We start from the raw sequence: 20,645 nt of genomic DNA, 5'->3' as shown, positions 1-20,645 counted from the left end.
AAACAATGCAGAAAAAGCCTTTTATAATGGGCCTCTGTTGACGAAGAGCCTAATTTCCCTTTGCGTGCTTTATATTTTTGGTGATGCAAGGGCCCTCTGCTTGCTTTGATCAGTCATCATTTTAGCCGCTGGCTATCCTAGCCTGCGTGAGGTACATAAATTTTATACCACTCATCAATTTTCAGCGGGGCGGCAAAACGTCGGTCGTCACGATGTTAAATTTGGCGGCTAGAATTTCGAGTGTGTGATCGTGTGGCTTTGATTCGATTAAAGGACGGCAACATCGGGGTCCTACCACCCACATGTTTCATTTATGATCAGGTCGGTCCTATAGGTGCAGGCTAAGACTATAGTGGAAGAAAAAAAAAAAAGTTAAAACCCTTTTCACTAGTTGTTTAGGTTGGACCAAAGCCTGAAAGTCATGATCACCACTTATTAAGATCTGAGGAGATATATGACTGTCTTTGGCAATAAGCACTAGAAAAGTGCTTTTTCTTAATGCCAGTGATTCATTTTGTTGCAATATTGTAAAACTAATAGACACCCAAATCTTTGAGGAAATCTTTGTCATTTCTAAATTATAATTGTTTTATTTATCCTATTCCTCCCAAGTTCTAGTACCACTCACATTTTTATTATATTTTCTAAGAATGCTATCAGGGCTTTCTAGACTCAAACATGCCATGAAAACAATGCTGGTTGTGTTTTTTTTTTTTTTAGGGGGTGTTCTTGTCAATACATGTAATCTAGTTTCATGTATAATTGCCGGTGAAATGATTCATTATCTCTCTTATCCATAGCCATGGCAGCCCATGCTGCAACCTTTTTCTTTTTATACTCTTCTTACCTCCTTGAATTGTGGATTATGCGGTTTGCTTCTATTAATTGTAAGACAAAAGCACAGAACAATTTGCTGCCATGCTATTGTTTTCATGTACATATATACTCAATCTTTCAGCCAGTAACTACTTTTTTACAATTACAGAGCATAGAATTCAAACCTCACATTTCACAAGGAAGAATCAATCCAAAATTTATACATCCAGTTCATTCAAGCATGCATTTTGATTAAAGCATTTCACTAATATGATTTGGTAATTAATTAAGCAGCTGTTTTACAATAGACTTACAGAAAAGAAATTCCTAGGCTATACACAATAGTAGTAAATGTGGATCGCGTGTCCAACCTTGAGAACGAACATCATTTCATATCTTTAATTAGTGGTTGGTCCTACGAAAATTTGTCGACAGTTCTTGGCTTCGGACTTTTATTAAAAGTTTAGAATAAATGCAAGGTCACATTTAAGTAGGGTGAAAATTACCCATAAGAAAGAAAAAGACATCCAAAATCATTACATGATATGCAGCAAAGAAGCGACTTTTCAAGGTGTGTGGATTATGAAGTGGTCGGTCACATGTCATCACAGTGAACAGTTCATTGTCCTCTTCAATCAATGAGAAAACGCCAAAGAATGTAGCTTGCACTCCCTCAATCTTTGTCCCCGAAGTCACGCTACAAATACCCCACCCCCTCACTTCCAAAGCTATGCCCATGATCTGTGAGTGCATTGCTTGATCCATTCGGCCTCATCAGTAAGCCAGAAGAAATAAAAGAATCGCATAAAGAGAAGTGAAACAATCAACTTCTTGAGTTTCCTTCGCCGAGCAAGAAAATGGAAGGACAAAATGAAGATGTGAGATTGGGAGCAAATAAATACAGGGAGAGACAAGCTATAGGAACAGCTGCTCAAAGCCAAGATGCCAAGGACTACACGGAACCACCAGCAGCACCATTTTTTGAGCCTGGCGAGTTATGCTCGTGGTCCTTTTACAGGGCCGGCATAGCAGAATTCGTGGCCACTTTCCTGTTTCTTTACATCACAGTTTTAACTGTAATGGGTGTCGTCAAATCTTCAAGCAAGTGTTCAACTGTAGGGATTCAGGGCATTGCTTGGGCTTTTGGTGGCATGATCTTTGCTCTTGTCTACTGCACTGCTGGCATTTCAGGTACAAAATACACATGCCTACGTGAGTTAAATCTTGGAAATAAGTTTCAATATGAATAAGTAACACTTGTTTTTTTATGTGGGCTGGTGGTGCAGGGGGTCACATTAACCCGGCAGTGACTTTCGGGCTGTTGTTAGCAAGGAAGTTATCGCTGACCAGAGCAGTTTTTTACATGATAATGCAATGCGTTGGAGCGATATGTGGTGCTGCTGTTGTAAAGAGCTTCCAAAAGACCCAATATGAAAGGCTGGGTGGTGGTGCAAACATGGTTAACTCAGGATATAGCAAGACTAGTGGTCTTGGAGCTGAGATTGTTGGCACCTTTGTTCTTGTCTACACTGTCTTTTCTGCCACAGATGCTAAGCGTAATGCGCGAGACTCCCATGTTCCTGTAAACAAAACTACAGTTTCTCCAGCTTTCCTTTCTATTTCAATTTGTTGTACTTCTTCATTGTTGCCATTTTATAACTTGATTTTGGTTAATTTGAATTAATATCAGATCTTGGCACCGCTGCCTATTGGGTTTGCAGTGTTCCTGGTACACTTGGCAACAATTCCCGTTACAGGAACAGGCATTAATCCAGCAAGGAGCCTTGGCGCAGCTCTTATTTACAACAAGGAGCAAGCATGGGATGACCATGTAAGTTTTCCCAAGTTGCCATCTTTTCTTTTAGCATAACGTCCTCTAAAGCTCTGCCGAAACTATAGGGACCAGTTCAAGAACCGGATTACCGTGTATTAGTAGTAAAAAAGGAAATTAAGGACATATGTATAAGAGACCAAAATTTGACTATAAAGTTTCTCTAATGCTAAATCCTCTTTGGATGCAGTGGATTTTCTGGGTAGGACCCTTCATTGGAGCAGCACTGGCAGCTTTGTACCACCAAATAGTGATCAGGGCCCTCCCTTTCAAATCCAAATAAGCGATTGATCATGAAACAGTGCTTGATAAGTGAACTATTCAGTCTATGATAATGTGTTTTTCCTTTTCACCTCTTATGATCTTTTTCTTTCTCCTGGATGTAAATGGCCAATTAAGGATAAAGGATGGCGTCTACAAGTACTGGTGGTTCCATGCCAATGAAATTTATCTTTCATTGGTTTTCTCATTCTGAATGTATTGATCCTTTAAAAAGTTATCAAGTGTATGGAAAATTGACCATTTTCTACTCTAAATAAATTATTGATTGGAATAATTTACTGTATCACTCTATGTTTGACTCTAATATGGGCTGAGTTTCCAACAAAAATAATTTTCTCTCCAGTGTTCCTCTACATGATATGCATCCTTAGAGATAGATATATTCTCATTCCTCATACACTAAATATAAAAGGGTTTGAGTTCTGGTTTCCTCCCCAAACCCCTAAACATGAAAAAACAGACAAATGGGAGTTAATCATGATAGGAAATCGAGCATATCCGAATGCAAATTTTTGCTTTAGATATATGTAATGGACAAAGTAGCTACTAAATGCAAGAAGCAAAGATATGAAAGACTACGCTAACGGACAAACACCCTTTATAGGGGAGAGCATTGGTCGTAGAAACCGACTAAATCGTTCAAAGACCTATCACTAAATTAAATTGATTTTGATTTTTTCGATTTAAAAAATTAAATTAATTTTATATTTGATTTATGCAATTTATTCTATCGGTTTATGATTTTGAGTCTTATAAATTGAATCGATTGAAAAAATTAAATATTTAATAAAATATTATTTTATATTTAAATTATTTTGATTTTCTAATTAGTCAATTACACATTAACTTTTACCCAATATCCATTTAGGAAACCCCAAAATGTAAATCCCTAATTTTATTATCTTTCTCCCTCACACCTTCACGGTGCCGCTCTAGCTCCACCATCAAAATATTTTCAAGAGGGGTATGTTTGATACAATATTTTTTCAATATGGCTTCTTCTTTGCCATCAAAAGATTTTCAAGGAGTTTGATGATGCAAGGAGACCTATACCTACCGACGGCAATGTTGCATTCTTTGACAGAAACTATGATGGCCATGTTTATCCATGAGAGATTTTAGAAGGTTCTTTTCATTTTGCTCTTAAAAAGAAGAGAGAATTCCTTTTATTTATTTTAATTTTCGAGGGTAAATCTGTTAAGGGTTTTTTCTTTTTAACAAGTTATCGAGCAATTGCGCAGGTTATTTATTGTCTATAGCCAGTACCATATTCAATGTTGCTTTCAATAACATAACTCAACTTGTAAATTCTTGGAACTTGCTTTTTTATATTTCTTTCTTTTACGTATGCGTTTTCTTTCCTTTTCCTATATTTGGTTTTTTTTTTTTTTTTTTTTTTTCTGATCCCCGTTTTTCGATTATTTCTTGTCTGTCTCAAATTAATTGTGGTTTTAGGTCGTTTCTTTGGTGAGAAATATCTTATAAATTTTACTCTGAAAAATGCATAGCAAATCATGTTCCAAGCTCAATTTTAAAGGCATTCACTTGCTTCTTCAAAGAAATATGAGTAGATTTTAACCTTGTAACACTTCTCTGAGTGAAACATTGAAACCGATAAAATCGATGAAACCAATCGACCTAATCGATTCAGTAAATTTCGGTTTTTATTTTATAAATTGATCAATTTGGATTTTCAATAGATAAAATTGATTTAATCTATTTTCATATTTTTACAATTGAATTAATAAAATTGACTATTTGCTCAATCATATTCCTTAACCCCGGTTAGGGGTGATAATAACTTAAATCAAATTGAATTTAGTTCAATTTTTTTTGAATAATATATAGTATTATAAATTTTTAAAATTTGATCTGAATTTATATTAACCTTTCATATGATTTCATTTTATTTAAATTGAAATTTATTGATAAGGATTAATTTATTCTCAAATTTTATTTTTATATATTATTTTAATATATATTTTTAATATATTTAAATAGTTTTAGATATAAAATAATTATTTTATTTTATAAAAATTTTAAAAATATATAATTTGGTTCGATTTTTTTTTTTTTCAATTTTTGATTTGAAATCTGATTTTGACCTATTTAAATTTAAATTTAATTTGAACTGAATAAAAAAAATTAATTCAAACTAAACTGAATACTATAATTTTGAATTAATTTTTTATTTTCTAAATTTTTTTGTCCAACCCTAACCGTAGCCATGTTGAGCATCCCACATATTGTAAAACAAAATGAAGAGAAAAAGGGTAGAAACTTCTACTTACCAAAAGTAAAAAACACTTGTGTAAACAAAGAAACATGCATTTCATAAGCAATTGAAAGCTGTAAATAAAGAGTGAAACTTTACGGTCTAATCCAAATGACTCATATGAATTTTCATAAAATTTAAATTTAAATTTAAATTTAAATTTTAACAGTCGCAATTCTCTTTTTTTCATCTCCCTCTCTAAACTTCCTGGACTTGGTCTTTCTTTCTAAAAACAATGTATTAATAACTACTTTCAAGCCCAATTTCCAGTAACTTATTGCACCCCAGGGTCTTCAAAACTCTTCCTGGATTGCAAGATAAGCTTCTAGAAAATTCGAGAGAATACTAGAGTAACTAACAAGCTATGCTCTATGGACCAAGATACAATAATACATAGCCCATCCGGAATTAAGGATGTCTAAAAGAAAATTTTATTTTTTATCCGAATGAAAATGATTATGAATATTATATTATGGAATTTGAGATGAAGATTAATATGATTTTAAATTTTTATTTAATAAGAGAATAAATAATATAATATCATCCTGTACTTGTATCATATTAGTAAATAATTTTTTATTAAATAATATAAAATTTTATTTTAATTCAATTAAAACTAATCTATTTTTATTTAAAAAATATATTAATATATATTTATAAAAAAATTACATAAAGGTGAAAGGTTAAAAAATTATAAAAAAATTTTTATTTTTTATTTTTAAAAGCTTCGGTATGAAATTATCTGTATCCATTAAATATTCATAAAAGTAAAAAATAAATAAATTTAAAATAAATAGATTTAAAATATTTATTGATATAAATATAAAAATAAAAATAATATAAAATTTTGATAATAAAAATAAAAAATACTTTACCTCTCACCATTCACAATCCTAAGCCGGAGCTCATAAGCTTATTAATGCTACTTCAATTGGAGTTTTTGGGCCTAAACATTCATTTGCTATTGGACTCATTACTTTTCTTTTGCGTTAACATGATGGCCCATGCTATATTGGCCCATGGTCAGGTTGCCTCCTTGTTGGCTGTTTTGTTTCTTTCAGCATCATCAAAAACTCAATTTTCAAAGATATCTATCTAATTATTCTAAAAAAAAAAATGTCTATCTACTTGATTATCAATTTCTTGATGGTTCTTATGATATGAGCATTTTCTTGATAGTATAGGAAGAAGACTGATAATCATTAATTTATTTATAGGCCATTAGCCTTTGATTTCATGATAAAATAAATTCTGTAATTATCAGAACTATTAACGGATTGATTGGGGGATCTTATCTTATATAAAATGATTACTTTCTTTTTTTATAACATGACTTCTTTAAACTGAACAGGGAATCCCAAAAATGGACTAGAAAAATAACGTATCCACAAAAAAAGCTGTTGTTTTTTTCTTTCAAATTGAAATGATTGATTTATATATTCTTATACAATATAAGTCTAAATCGCAATATTTTGAATGTATTGAAATCATGAGATAAAATCTTTAGGTCAATTATCCAAAACTTTCTTTTTTATGTATAAATAAAGTTATTGCCATAATGAATTTGGACAATGTGAACAAATTTAAATAAAGAGAAATAATACCATTGGCAACAAGGGTTTTAGAACCAAATAATCGGTTGCTTTGATTATATGAAAAGGAACAAAGCCGATTAGTTAGGTAAGACCTAATGCAAAAAGCTATGTGCCCTTTGAGTAACTCCACTCTGTGCCCCTAATAGAGTGACATAACAACAAATATCAGAGGTTCATTGATGCTTAGAATGTGACTTGCATTGTGTATATGTATAATATACCTAAATCAAAAATGAAGAAAAGGCCTAAAAAATTAATGTTAACATCATACATGAAAATTGAAGAAAAAAAAATCTATGAAAATGGACCATCTTCAACTAAACCGCTTTGTTAGTTGTGCTAAACCTTTGTATTTAAGTTTCGACGTAGGTCCAAAAGTAAAAGTATAATTTGGGATGATTTAATTATCGCTTTGTCACACAAAGATTACAGCCATAATTATTTATTTACATATTGAACTTATGTTGAGTATCACCATCGATGAGTTGTTCATTTTTATGATTTGTTTTAACAATTTAGAAAAAAAAAATGCTATGCAATTACCATATATTTTACACATTGATTGTAAAATTTTTGAACCAATGACAAAATTAAAAAACTAACATATATTTCGCTTTTTAAATTATATTTTTAAAATTATGTGTTATTTTGTTAATCCCTCTTATAAAATTTAGTAAGTCATTGATGATGTATGAAATAATTTCTGTTTTAATAAAACAAAGTTGAGTATATCTCTATGATCAGATTAATAATTAATTTAGTCTCTCTCTGCAATCAATTTCTTGTTCTTCCTCTTAAATCAGGTGGTTTAACCTAACGAATTGCATACGACCCCTGCTCTTTAAGAACATTTCTTGATTTACAAGAGTATCAAGGGACGTTGGATATCTCTTAATGTTCTTTTTGCTTTTATGATTTGACTCTTGCCATCTTTTTTTGTGTAGTTTCTATGACCTCTGTTTTGTCTTTTGGCTAATATTCCTTGTACCTGAAAATCGGTACAGAAAATCACAACGCAAGACATACGCTTTTATAATCATAATAATCATGGAAAATGGTAGCTACATTGTTTGGTTTAACCCTTACCTAACAATGATCCACTCATGAATTAATAGGTCTCATAAATTGATTAACATATTATTATCAAGGAAGAAATAAAAATGATTTGACAAAAAGTAAGTTATGTTCATACCTAAAATCTGTTATAGAAAAAATTGATAAGACAAATTAAAATTATTATAAATATACATCCAACACATTTAGAATTCAAATATCAGAGGTTGCAATCTCTTTCTATCCTTAAACTGCAATTTCTTTTATAAAAAAATTACTCAAAAAACATATTATTGTATACTTATATTTATTTATATTGAACTTAAGCAAATTCTTTTACATTAAAAGAAAAAAGGCCAGAATTGCATAATAATTGGGCAACGAACGGCTATGTAATTAATATGTTTGGTAAATAATTATGTAATTAATATTCATAAACGAATTGCATGTTAAATTCAGTTCCACGACTGTTGAGAAAATCCACTCGATCCATGCTGAGATACAAAATCATGATTAATTTTGTAAACTTGTAACCGTGAGTAACTAAAAACTTTCATCAAATTTCATACACTTAATTAATTAATCAATATCTATAGATCTTTAATTAATTAATTAATCTTTTCTCAGTTGATAAATATAATAGAAAAGAAAGAACAATTAAGTTGGAAGGGGGTGGATGGGTGATTTTGCCATCTTTCGATATATCATGGGGGGTTGCCAGAGTCGTTGGGAGCGGCTTAATAAATGTGGAAGAAAGAGAAGCCAAAGACTTTCCTACCTTTCAACAACAAAATACTGCTTTAAATTTTCTTTTAAGAAAAAAATGGGACTTATATTTCCTAACAATGAGGTTTCAATTGCTCTTGTCAGCCAAGAGAAGGGAAAAAGGAAACTGGGATTTTGGTTGACGTCAATATCTACCCTGTTAGACATTTACTAAAACTTTTCAAAGTCTTTGATTTTTAATTTCCGTAACAAGTTTTAACAGAAATTGCATAAAATAAGATAAATGGTTTCTACATGATGAATGATGCATTTGTATTTATTTATTTTACATTAAATTTATATAAAATTATCATGTTATAATTTATATTAATATGTTAAATATGAAATATATTTTTTTATTTTTATTAAATTTTTATTAAAATTTTAAATTGTATTATATTTATATTTTGCGTTATTTTAATATAATATCTTTAAAATTACTAGATGACAATTCTTTTGTTGTATTTTTTTTTTTGTCAGAAGTCAAGAAACATAAGCCTTTAAGCTACCTCCAGCTGGTTCAACTGCTCAAGATACATCCAGCTGTTACCATCTATTGAGGTCAACGTGTTACAATAAAAATTATTCATTTTCTTCCTACACTACATCATCATACCCTGCAATTTTTTTTTTTAAGAGGCTTGAAAAGCCGTAGTGCTAGCTAGTTCTTGGTCACTTTCTGCTCACCCCCTCCCCTACAGTAACCGTAGTCATATGTCAAAATTATTGTTTCCATTTCTTTATTCCCTGCTTTGGCCTCTCCTCAATAACCATGAAATAAATCATTTCACTAACCAAACTCATGCTAATTCATGAAATTCATAGCAAATCAAGAAAGAATATTTTATAAGCCAAAAACCGATTTCCAACTCAAACTTAATTATTATTCCAACCTAATTTTGGTACTCTATTATTTTGACTTTACACAACTTACTTGGTTTAAGCAAATGGAAAGTGGAAGGTTTGCATGAAACTCGTCTGAGTCTGGTAAGAATAATTTTTTTAGCTGTTTCTTGTTGAAGCTATAGTATGTTAGTAGTAACCGAGAAATTATTACTATTCCTTTATGGCCGGCGTCCCTGAACTATAAAGTATGCTAATTGAATGAAATGTAGGTGTTGGTGTCGACATCCAACTACTCGGACCCCTCTTCACAAATGCCAAATTTTTTACGTCAAATATAAAAATAAATAAAAGAAAAAACCACATAGAAAAGCATTTTTCTTTGTAAATATTTTTTTATTTTTTTATAATTAAAATTATCAATATTAAATTTAATATTAAAATTAAAATTTTAATACTTCCATTGTTTGTGTATAATTTTTGTAATTAGAAATTATTGCCTTTACTTATCCTTCTGTCTCATCATATATTGTGCTTTCAGGCTACATAAAGCAAACATCATCATTGCCAATTGTCATCTTTCTCCCATCCTTTTAAATCCCCATCTCCCCTCTTCTCACTTTCTTCATAAGTTACATTGAGTTTTTTTTTTTAATCTCTTGCTAGCTATAAGCCCCCTTTCAACTTAGAAAACATTAACCTCTCATCTATGGTCATGGGGGCTACCCTTTGTTTCGAACCAATTTCGAAATGTAGCAGCGAGGGAAGATCAAATCAGACGGTGACTGCAGATTTAGATGGCACCCTTCTTGTGTCACGAAGTGCTTTCCCTTATTTCATGCTAATTGCTCTTGAAGCTGGTAGCCTTATAAGAGCATTTGTTCTCTTAACATCCGTTCCATTTGTGTATTTTACGTACTTGTTCATATCTGAATCTGTAGCCATTAATATCTTCATTTTCATCTCCTTTGCCGGATTAAGAATGAGAGACATTGAACTCGTTTCAAGGTCTGTCTTGCCGAAGTTTTATGCTGAGGATGTTCATCCAGAGACCTGGAGAGTTTTCAGCTCCTTCGGCAAAAGGTACATTATTACAGCAAATCCTCGAATCATGGTGGAACCATTCGTCAAGACATTTTTAGGAGCTGATAAGGTTATTGGAACAGAGCTGGAAGTGACAAAATCCGGTAGGGCAACTGGTTTTACCATTAAACCAGGAGTTCTCGTTGGAGAACACAAAAGGGCTGCCATCTTAAAGGAGTTTGGCACAAATTTGCCAGATTTGGGCCTCGGAGACAGACAAACTGACCATGATTTCATGTCATTATGCAAGGTTCAGTCTCACTAACTAACCCAGATTCCTTTCTCTTTTCTTCTTCCAAAATTTCCTTTTTTAACTGTCATAATTGAACTTTATAACTTGCTTCCTAAAACGGATTCTTGAAACACAAGATTAACTTTGTCTTTGCAATAGGCTTGGTGAGAGTTTTTATGATATCCATAATGTTTTGTCTGATGTCTCCTCTGTCTCTCCCCGCCTTTGGAGTGCTGCTGCCTTTTTGTAGTTACAAATTTTAATTTCCAACGGTCCGCAGCTTCCGTACTGGTAATTTTGACGTTTACATTTTACCCAACAGCTACTAATCCTAAACTCCTTTTTTTCCCTCTAGCTTTTTCTTGATATGTCTTTTAATTTTGTTACACTGGTCGCTCGTGAAAACATTATCAAGTACAAGCTGCAATTTATTTTACATTTTCAGGCCATTTCCACTCAACACAACTTTTTGGTGCCTTACCCACTCTTTGTTCCAGCAGCACCATCCCCGTGATGTTCAATGTAGTCTTTCAATTTATTTATTTCTCATAAATTTGGTATTGTTGCCCACATGGAGCCTACTACAATTTAAATGCCTTAATAACGACAAAGAAAAGTCCTTTTTTTTTTTTTGTCGAGGAACAAAGAAAAGTCTTACATGAACATAACATGTAGCCATGAATACACTAACTCTACTCATGAAGTTACTCTGTTTTTGTTATAAAACAAAAGAAATTACCGAAAACCTTGAAGATTAATTTTATTTATGAGAAGAGGGAGAGAGAGAGAGAGAGAGAGAGAGAGAGAGAGAGAGAGAGAGAGAAGGTACTAAACTAAGGAAATGGGATTATAAATTGCTTGGAATTCTTACAATGATTTTTTCCTTTTTTAATGCGCAGGAAGGATACATGGTGCCAAGAACCAAATGCGATCCATTACCAAGAAACAAGCTTCTAAGCCCTATCATATTTCATGAAGGACGCCTAGTCCAAAGACCTACCCCTTTGGCAGCCCTCTTGACCTTCCTATGGCTTCCTATTGGCTTCATCCTCTCCCTACTCAGGGTCTACACCAACATCCCTTTGCCAGAGCGAATTGCTCGATACAATTACAAGTTCCTAGGAATCAAACTGATTGTTAAGGGTAACCCTCCACCCGCACCTAAGAAAGGCCAAAGTGGAGTCCTCTTTGTTTGTAACCATAGAACACTCTTAGACCCAGTTGTTACAGCTGTTGCCTTAGGCAGAAAAATTAGTTGTGTTACTTATAGTATTAGCAAATTCACAGAAATTATTTCCCCCATTAGGGCTGTTGCATTATCAAGGGAAAGAGAGAAAGATGCAGCTAACATCAAGCGCCTTCTCGAAGAAGGTGACTTGGTAATATGTCCCGAAGGGACAACCTGCCGAGAACCGTTTCTCCTCAGATTCAGTGCACTTTTTGCTGAACTTACAGACAGAATTGTGCCGGTCGCAATTAACACAAAACAGACAGTTTTTCATGGAACAACAGTTCGGGGACACAAATTGTTGGATCCTTACTTCGTTTTCATGAATCCAATGCCAACTTATGAGATCACCTTCTTGAACCAGCTGCCAACAGAGCTCACTTGCAAAGGTGGAAAATCAGCCATTGAGGTTGCAAACTACATACAAAGGGTGATGGCTGGGACATTGGGATTCGAGTGCACTAACTTGACTAGGAAGGACAAGTATGCTATGCTTGCAGGAACAGATGGTCGTGTTCCATCCAAGAAGGAAAAGGAAAAGGCCCAAGAAAAAATGGCTCAGAATTCAGAAGCAAATTAATTTGTGTCAATTTGTCTATTGTTTTTCATCATGTTAAAACTTTGTCTTAACAAATAAAAATTGATTATAATATTAACTATAAAAATAACTATGTATATTTTTGCTACTATTTTGATACATACAAATCTTTAATGTGTTAGGGCCAATGTCCAACGACACTGGTTTTCTGCTGACGATGGTGGTGCCTTGCCATATGATGAATTGATGATAGGGATGTGACTGCCTTGCCTTTGCTTTGTGGCCCCAAGGGTTGGTTTCATAAGATGTGGACGATGGACTACGGAGATTGGTTCAGACTTGAGAGTGAGTAATGCAGCATTGATTTGAGACGTATGATTTGTATTGTTGTTGTTTTAGTTTCAAGACAAATCTCAAACAAGGGAAATTGAATCATAGTTTCAAATTAATCGGTATAATCAGCAAGCTAAATATGAATATTTATGAAATTAATCTCTCTTCAATTTCTTTACTTTTCTCTCTTTGATAATTAAAGAAAGTTAAAGGTAATCAAAGGATGGCTGCTGGCTTTCTAGTTAGTTAGTGATTTGATATAATTCAATGCATTTGTGTCAATGGAATTTATTAAGCATTTGTATTTGCCTGCTTAGGTGAAATGTACTACAATCGTCTCTTTTCCATTTTAATGGACCAACCGCTATTCAAGATGATAGATAATAATAAGACCTGCTTTTCACCTTTCTCTTCCTTTTCAGTAGGTCTCAGATGCTTAAATAACAACCTAGTTTCCATAAGAAATTTTCTGACAACACTTAGATGAAATTGCAGGATATGCAGCTGACTAGATGTCCAGTCTTTTTTTTTTTTTTGGACCTATAGTAGAGAGCCATAGACCAAACTAGATCATTAATGTCTCAAAAATGAGCTCACAATTTACAGAGTTTAGTTGGTATATTCCATCTGATCAATATCAAAACTGTTGGCAAATTTTGGAAATCTTCCCATTTTTTCTTAGTATCTCTCATCGAATTTAAGCAAATGAGCAATATGGTCACTACCAATGAATTCTAGGAGCTGGCTGATACAGTGGACAAGGTTACAAGCATCCAGATTTGGCTTACTCCAGAGCTGTAACGAACAATAAACAAGTTATATGAAGCAATAAAAGGTAAGAAATAAGTATTAGAAAAATCAATGGACTGCTTTGGATTTGAGTGGTCCATCCTGGCAAAGGGGACCAATCCCCATCTTCCTCCCTTGATTAGAACCAGCTGGATTGCCTACACTCTGCCTCATAAATCAACGTAGACTTGTGGGTGTTTTCAGTTTATTTATTCACTAACAATGAACGTGGCCATGACAAAAGGGAATGGAACTTGCTATACTACTCTGCAATTGCTCCAAATCTGGCACTGTTATGTTAGGCACACTGTCAGCCTACCCCACAACTGCAGCAGCTCTTAAATTCAATCTGTTTAATGCAAGGACTTGACATTTATTATATTTGCTATATCAGTAAAGCTCTGATTTGTTACTGAGAAGTATATAGTTTCCAGTTTGCAGATATACTGCCAAACTCCAAGAGAAAGATTTGGTTTTAATCCATTTCTTACACCCTTTTCAGAATTAAATCAATTGTCTTTTATACTTGTAATAGATCTTCTTTCATTTCATAAACTTTACCACCCACATTTGCCACATTAGCTGAGCTCAGTTCACATAATTTTTCTACTTCATTAATGAATATTACACATATATGATATGCCAAGGGTGTCGTTTTGAACTTCCGAGTTCCACAACTTGGCAAAAAAAAAAAGAGTTCCATATTCCAAGCTCCAAATCCAAGTACTTCACCATTAGGCTACGGACAAGTTGGGATCTTTGGACCCTCACCATGAAAGCTTATGGGTCAGTTGCCAGCGTGAGACACCTAGAAGTGAACTGGATTCATCCAATTAAAGAAAAAAAAGAGTGAAGTAAAAATACATAAATATTGAGGCCATTGTATTTGTGGTAAGAGAATGAGGATTGAGGGGGGACCGTAAATGTTTATATTCTCTTTTTATATTCTTGTCACTGGAAGAGTTCCAGGAGCAATTAAGGCATATTCACTCTGACAGATGCAGCCCATTCAGAGTCTAGAGACATGTTAATGGTATGTTATGCTATGCTATTTTGATACTGGTTCGACCTACCATCCTCTGTTTCAGGTGGTTGGACTTTGGAGCTACTTGGGTCACAAGCCCGCGTCACTGAGCTTGGTAATCGAATTTGTATGTAGGCTCAACTCCATATATACAAAAGGGCAAATAGCATCCGTAGTTTTCAAAATTTAGATTGCATATGAACAAATTTCAAAATAGAACTTTTTGGTTTTTATTTGTTAAGTATCATATTGAATTGGTTCTTCTATTTAATCATTAACTCTAACTTTAAGTGTTTTATGTGATTTTAACTAGAAGAAAATATTGATGTGACATTTGAAAAGAAAAAATATTTACTTTTTTGTTTATTATTTTTAAAAATAAAAAAATAACAAAAACAATTGTTTTTTAACATCATATAAATTTCTAATATATTTACAAATATTATAATTCAAATAAATAAGTTTTAAATTTACTATTTTTTAAGAAGTTTTTTATTTTTCAAAATATAATATATATTTTAATATTGTTATCAAATATTATTATTTAAAATAAACAAATTTCGAAATTTTCTTTTTGAATGAGTTTTTTTTTATGTATATATAATACAGTTTAATATATTTTATCAAAATTTATAGTTTAAATAAATAAATTCTAAAATTTTCTAATTTTAAGAAGTTTCTTTTTTCATTTTGTAGATATAATATATTTGTATATTTTATCTAGTTGTATAATTGTAAATAAATAATTTTCAAAAAATTATTTCTAAATGGTTTTTTAATTTTTTAAATATAATATATCTTTAATATATTTTATCAAATTTTATAGTTTAAAATAAATAAATTTCATATTTTAATAAGTTTTTGTTTTTTTTTTTATTTTTAAACATAATTAATAATTATATTTTATCTAGTTTTATAATTTAAAATAAATAAAATTTAAAGCTTAAAAAACTAGATAATATATTATAAATATAAAATAAATAAAATTTAGTATTTTCTAATTTTAAAGTTTTATTTTTTTTATTTTTATATATAATATAAATTTTTAAAATTAAACTTAAATACAAAAATACAAATAATTTCAACATTTACATGTAGGCCATCTGTGCTTATACATAATATCAACTAATATTTAAGGTAAGATTTTTAAAAAAATTAATAGAAGGACTATTTAAATATAACGTTGAAAGTTTAGAGATCAACAAGTGATATTTGAAAGTATAAGGATTAAATCGACATGTGGTTCAAAGTTTAAAAGACTATGGCTATTATTTACTTTAAAATATATATATATATATATACCGAAATAGAACCAATGTATCATTGGCATGTATGAGGCTAAAATATGTAGCAATATAGCTTTAAATACGGCAACTTAATCTCCCGAAATTTTTTTAATGAAATTGGTACAAGATATATTTATATAATGGAACTAAAAATTTCAAATATTAAAATTTTAATCAATAGACAACTTTTATATAGTGTCGTTGACATATACATTACAAAAACTTATTGTTGATATTAGCTTCATTCTTATCAATTGCAATATATATATATATATATATATATATATATGACTAGGAATCTAGGATTGTAGCGTCTTGTTTGATGGATTCTTGCAATTCCTTAATGAATAACAGTGTCTGCCTTTCAGCTTCAGTCTTTTATTATCCTTGTTTTTATCATTCGTGTCAACCTTCTTTAGATGAAAAAATAAAACGTAAAAGCAAAAAAAAAAAGCATAAGGAATAAGAAAAAGTGAATGGATGTGGGTTACAAAGCAATAGGGTATTCCTAAGAAAACGGACCATTCCCCTAGCTTCTCTGATTTCCAGGTCCAGCTAGCATTCCGGAGGGAATCAATTTTCCTGCTAAAAAGCATAGTATCTTACCGATGAAAAAGAAGTAGATGAATTTTTTTAAATGAAATTTGTAAATTTTTTTTATTAAAAACATTAAATTAAATAAAAGTTAAAATTAAAAATTAAAATTTATGAATTGAAAGGTCTGTTACGTAGAAAATGTGTAAATCTAAAAAATTTTTTAAAAAATTTATATATTTTTTTAGATGAATATTTTTAATAAAATTATTAACAAAATTTTTATCTTATCCAATTTGAATTATAAATAAAATTTTTAATAATTTATTTTATATATTATTAATTTTTACATTAAATTTTATCAAACTAAATTTTTTTATTAAAATTTTTATTAAATCAATTAAAAAATATTTTTCTCAATCTTCATCTAAGAACCTTAATTTAAGTTTTGTCCTTACCAGCGTACCTTGCGTCGTTAGTATCGTCAGGTGTTTCTAAGAACTGCTGATTGAGACTAAAACACGGTTTTCGCTTTCTTTTACCCTTTTTTTTTCTTTTTCTTTTTTTTCTTTTTTTTGTGTGGGAGGATAGGAGTAGAGTTTTACAGCGATCTGGTCTATATAAGCAGTACTTCACTGCTGGTGTTACCGGATAAGTGAGACCAGAAATGGTATCTGCTATCTGGCGAATAATTGGTAATAACTAGCCTTTGTTTCTTTATTCCTTCCCCTCTCAGCCTTAATTTGATTGCTGATGAATAAGATTATTGCTTTATTTTTGCATGGAACATGTTATAAACACAGACTGTTTCATCGGCCTATCTCTTTTAGTTACTTTTAAGTCTTATCTGTGTCTCTTAACATTTTTATCTTCCATGTTTGCCAACTTGCACGAAACTGTTATCGGTACTGCTGCTGATTGTTAAATCTTGTCTCCTCCAATGCATGGTAGGTCTTAACTGGGCGGATTTGTTTAATGCCTATGTCGTATGGCTGATGACGCCATACCTCACTGATGTATGGAAGCTTAATTTCACGCCTGCCGCTGCCATTGTCAATCTTTGGCGGGGTCTGATGGCTACGCTGCCATTTTGCATGTTATTTCTTGCTGATACTGTGATGGGCAAGTTTTGGATGCTCTCGATGTCCAGTCTAGCCTGTAGTGCAGTAAGATTCTTCTCAACACAAAGGTTTATATTTGAATATGAACACTTAATTTTATATCCTATTCATTTTCCCTTCTCTGCAAAAAGTCACATTTTCATATATAGGAGGAGGACTACATGTAAGTCTTCTCTTCAAATCAAATCAATGCATCCCCTAATTTTGTCTTTAATTGGTATTGCCTCTCTTATAATAATTTATGGCGTACAGGGGATGGGGCTATTGTCAATGTCAATACCATCAGTTTTTGCAAAGGAAACAGGCGGCACGTGTACTTCATACGAGCCCACCTGTATCAGCGACGAAAAGAGAATTCTCTTCTTCACAGCATTCCCTCTAGTAGCTTTTGGAATATCAGGTCTAAGATCCTCCCTAGTCCCATTCTTGAAAAAACATGATAAAGAAATGGAGGGAGAAGATAAAGAAATCAGTGGTGGAGAGGCTATAGGCCTGTGTTTTGGACTCTTTGCTGTGAGCTTAATTCCCTCAGCTGCATTTTTATCATTGAGCTATATAAATCCATGGACTATTAAATTTGGGCTACCGGTAATATGCACAACTGCAGCGACCTTGGTGTTTTTAACTGGTTCGTGTCACTATAACCGTGAACCCCCAAAAGGGAGCCCATTACCACAGTGTTCAGGGTCATTCATGCGGCTGCTTCCAAAATGTGCACTCGTACCCCAAAGGATGCTTGTCGGCCTTATGAGAAACCTGCTGCTAAAGCTGATGATGATATCCTTTTTCTGGATCACACCGATGATCTCAGGTTTTAGCTCTCTCTCTCTCTCTCTTAGATTTTCAGTTAATTAATAGCTAGTAATATATTTTTAGCAAAACTATAGTTTGTTGAATCTCATAATATTTGGTGCAGTTTTCTGGATAAAGCTGCCATTATATTGCCAAATCAACCTCTAGAGCAACAAAAAAACAACCGATGGAGACTTTGTAGAGTAACTGAAGTTGAAGAAACGAAGATTGTCATTCGCTTAATTCCTATGTGTTTGTGTTTCATTGTCTGCGGGCTTGCATCCTCTATTGGCCACATTCTCAAGCGAACCACTTGAATCGCAAGAAATACCCTCTTCTAGCGCTTCCCTACATTTGTGAGGTTTGGAAGTCAAACTACAGTAGTTTCTACTTAAATTGTGGAGGCAAACCAAGCAAGTATCGTCCCCCAATTGGCATTGCGGTTTCCATGGTTTTTGCCATCCTTTGTTGTATAACTGCTGCAAAAGTTGAGGTTCGGAGATTAGATGTGGTTAAGAGCCATGGTTTACTCGACAAGCCTGATGACGAAATTCCCATTAATTTTTTCTGGCTGTTGCCACAGTTTGCGTTACTTGGGGCCCTGGATGGAATTTTCGAACAAAGTGTTGTCGGTTTCTTTACAAACCAGGTTCCTCCCTCCATGACTCCATACATGAATTGGTTGAGTGAGGGCATTCGTGGAGTAGGGATAATGAGCAGTGTCATTTCGGTGTTTGTGGTGGGAAAGATAAGTGAAAAGGGGGGGACGAAACCAAGTTGGTTCAAGGACACCCTGAACAAGAGTCGCTTAGACAATTATTACTGGACATTGGCTTTCATGGTTTTAGTTAACCTTGTTTTCTACAGTTTGGTGGCATTTCGTTTCAAGTACAGGGATTCATTAGAGTCAGCAAATAAAAGTGAATCCCCAGACTTTAGTGAAACATTACAAGAACTTGCCTTTCAAGATCCAGAAAATCTCCTTGATTAAGATGTGTAAGGATAAGATTAGTTATATGTAACATCAGAAATAATTAAGGATCATTCTTATAATTCTATGTAGCAAACATAAAATTTTAGCTCATCATTTAAAATTGTTGTTAATTTGAACCTGATTTCTATTCTTACTTCTTTAATGTTTAATTTGTAACTCTTTCTCTTAAATATGTTAATCTTACTCAACCCAACAGGAATAGGGAAGAAATAGGTATTAAAATTTGAAAATGGAGACAAAGATGCGTCTGGTTTTAAAATTTTTTTAATGAGTATGGATACAAAGATGGATAATGTTACACTTGTCTCGTATTTGTACTTTATTTATTTAATAAATTAATTTTTATTTAATAATATAAATTTTATTTAGATTAATTAAAACTAATATTTTTATATTTAAAATATATATTTATAAAAAGATTATTTAAATATGTAAGATAAAAATAAAAAATAAATTTTTTTATTTTTTTAAAAAATTATAAATATAGAGATTATTCATACTCATTAAATATCGATAAGAATAAAAATTAAAATAAATTTAAAATACCTATTAAATATAAATACCAAGATGTATACAATATAAAAAATTAAAAATATATAAAAGTGAAAATATTTTACTTGCCTCATATTTTTTTTATTGACATCTCTATTTTTTGTGCTAAACTCGTAACCTATGTATGTATTAACTAATTTTTTTTCTAATATGATAAGAGGTATGTCAAGCTTTGTCTAAATTTAATCTTTCCTCAAATGATTTTAAAACGCATTCTCTCGCACTAACTTGATGATCATGAATTTTAATTACTAAAACTTTTTTAGTTTGATGTAAGAAATATTAAAATGGCAAATTAAATCAAAATCAATCATGATGATGAACATTAACTCTAATTTACTTGTATGGATAAAATGTAAAAATGTGTTATAATGGATTAAAGCAAATAAATTACAAATGATTAATATGTAATCCTATTCAAATGAATTTGATTCACATAAATATAATCTCATATACTTTTTTATTTTTAATTCTTTAAAAGTTTTATTGATTTTTTTTAATACAAAAACTTGTTTGCTTTTTGCTATTGCAAACAAAATGTATTATAAATTAAAGTAACAATCACGCTAAATGTAAAAGATATAAATATTTGTGAAGTAGGAAAAAGATACATATTTATTTTTTATTAGAATTGATAATTTGTATTTTTATGTTATATTATATATTAAATGCGTATAAA

At 31.7% G+C, this 20,645-nt stretch overlaps 3 protein-coding genes across 3 annotated transcripts; all 3 read left to right on the top strand.

Moving 5' to 3' along the window:
• The first annotated feature begins 1,546 nt into the window (after positions 1-1,546).
• On the top strand, positions 1,547-3,203 carry LOC111311121 (aquaporin PIP1-2-like). Its single transcript, XM_089762389.1, has 4 exons — positions 1,547-2,007; positions 2,103-2,398; positions 2,507-2,647; positions 2,838-3,203. The coding sequence occupies exons 1-4, from the start codon at positions 1,674-1,676 to the stop codon at positions 2,928-2,930; spliced, it is 864 nt and encodes a 287-aa protein (XP_089618515.1). The 5' UTR covers positions 1,547-1,673; the 3' UTR covers positions 2,931-3,203.
• Positions 3,204-9,984: 6,781 nt separating this feature from the next.
• LOC111311119 (glycerol-3-phosphate 2-O-acyltransferase 6-like) lies at positions 9,985-13,033 on the top strand. Its single transcript, XM_022910490.2, has 2 exons — positions 9,985-10,793; positions 11,675-13,033. Exons 1-2 carry the CDS (start codon positions 10,170-10,172, stop codon positions 12,581-12,583), a joined length of 1,533 nt encoding a protein of 510 aa, XP_022766225.1. The 5' UTR covers positions 9,985-10,169; the 3' UTR covers positions 12,584-13,033.
• A 3,962-nt stretch (positions 13,034-16,995) lies between these two features.
• On the top strand, positions 16,996-19,570 carry LOC111310651 (proton-dependent oligopeptide transport (POT) family protein). The gene is given in 6 exon segments (XM_089743005.1): positions 16,996-17,202; positions 17,459-17,673; positions 17,881-18,295; positions 18,298-18,439; positions 18,545-18,714; positions 18,717-19,570. Coding segments are annotated over 6 exon segments (1,665 nt in total). The 5' UTR covers positions 16,996-17,174; the 3' UTR covers positions 19,412-19,570.
• Positions 19,571-20,645: the final 1,075 nt, after the last annotated feature.

The sequence above is a fragment of the Durio zibethinus genome, chromosome 1, assembly GCF_047325235.1.
Source record: "Durio zibethinus cultivar Kanyao isolate XHJ-2024 chromosome 1, ASM4732523v1, whole genome shotgun sequence".
Classification (NCBI taxonomy): Eukaryota; Viridiplantae; Streptophyta; class Magnoliopsida; order Malvales; family Malvaceae; genus Durio; species Durio zibethinus.
This window is presented reverse-complemented; position numbering and strand designations above follow the sequence as displayed.

Bases quoted from the DNA above. Each gene is read 5' to 3' on its own strand.
- LOC111311121 (XM_089762389.1), top strand. From the start codon at position 1,674: ATGGAAGGACAAAATGAAGATGTGAGATTGGGAGCAAATAAATACAGG. The intron at 2,008-2,102 runs GTACAAAATACA...CTGGTGGTGCAG, and splicing joins CTGCACTGCTGGCATTTCAG to GGGGTCACATTAACCCGGCA. The intron at 2,399-2,506 runs GTAAACAAAACT...AATTAATATCAG, and splicing joins CGCGAGACTCCCATGTTCCT to ATCTTGGCACCGCTGCCTAT.
- LOC111311119 (XM_022910490.2), top strand. From the start codon at position 10,170: ATGGTCATGGGGGCTACCCTTTGTTTCGAACCAATTTCGAAATGTAGC. The intron at 10,794-11,674 runs GTTCAGTCTCAC...TTTAATGCGCAG, and splicing joins ATTTCATGTCATTATGCAAG to GAAGGATACATGGTGCCAAG.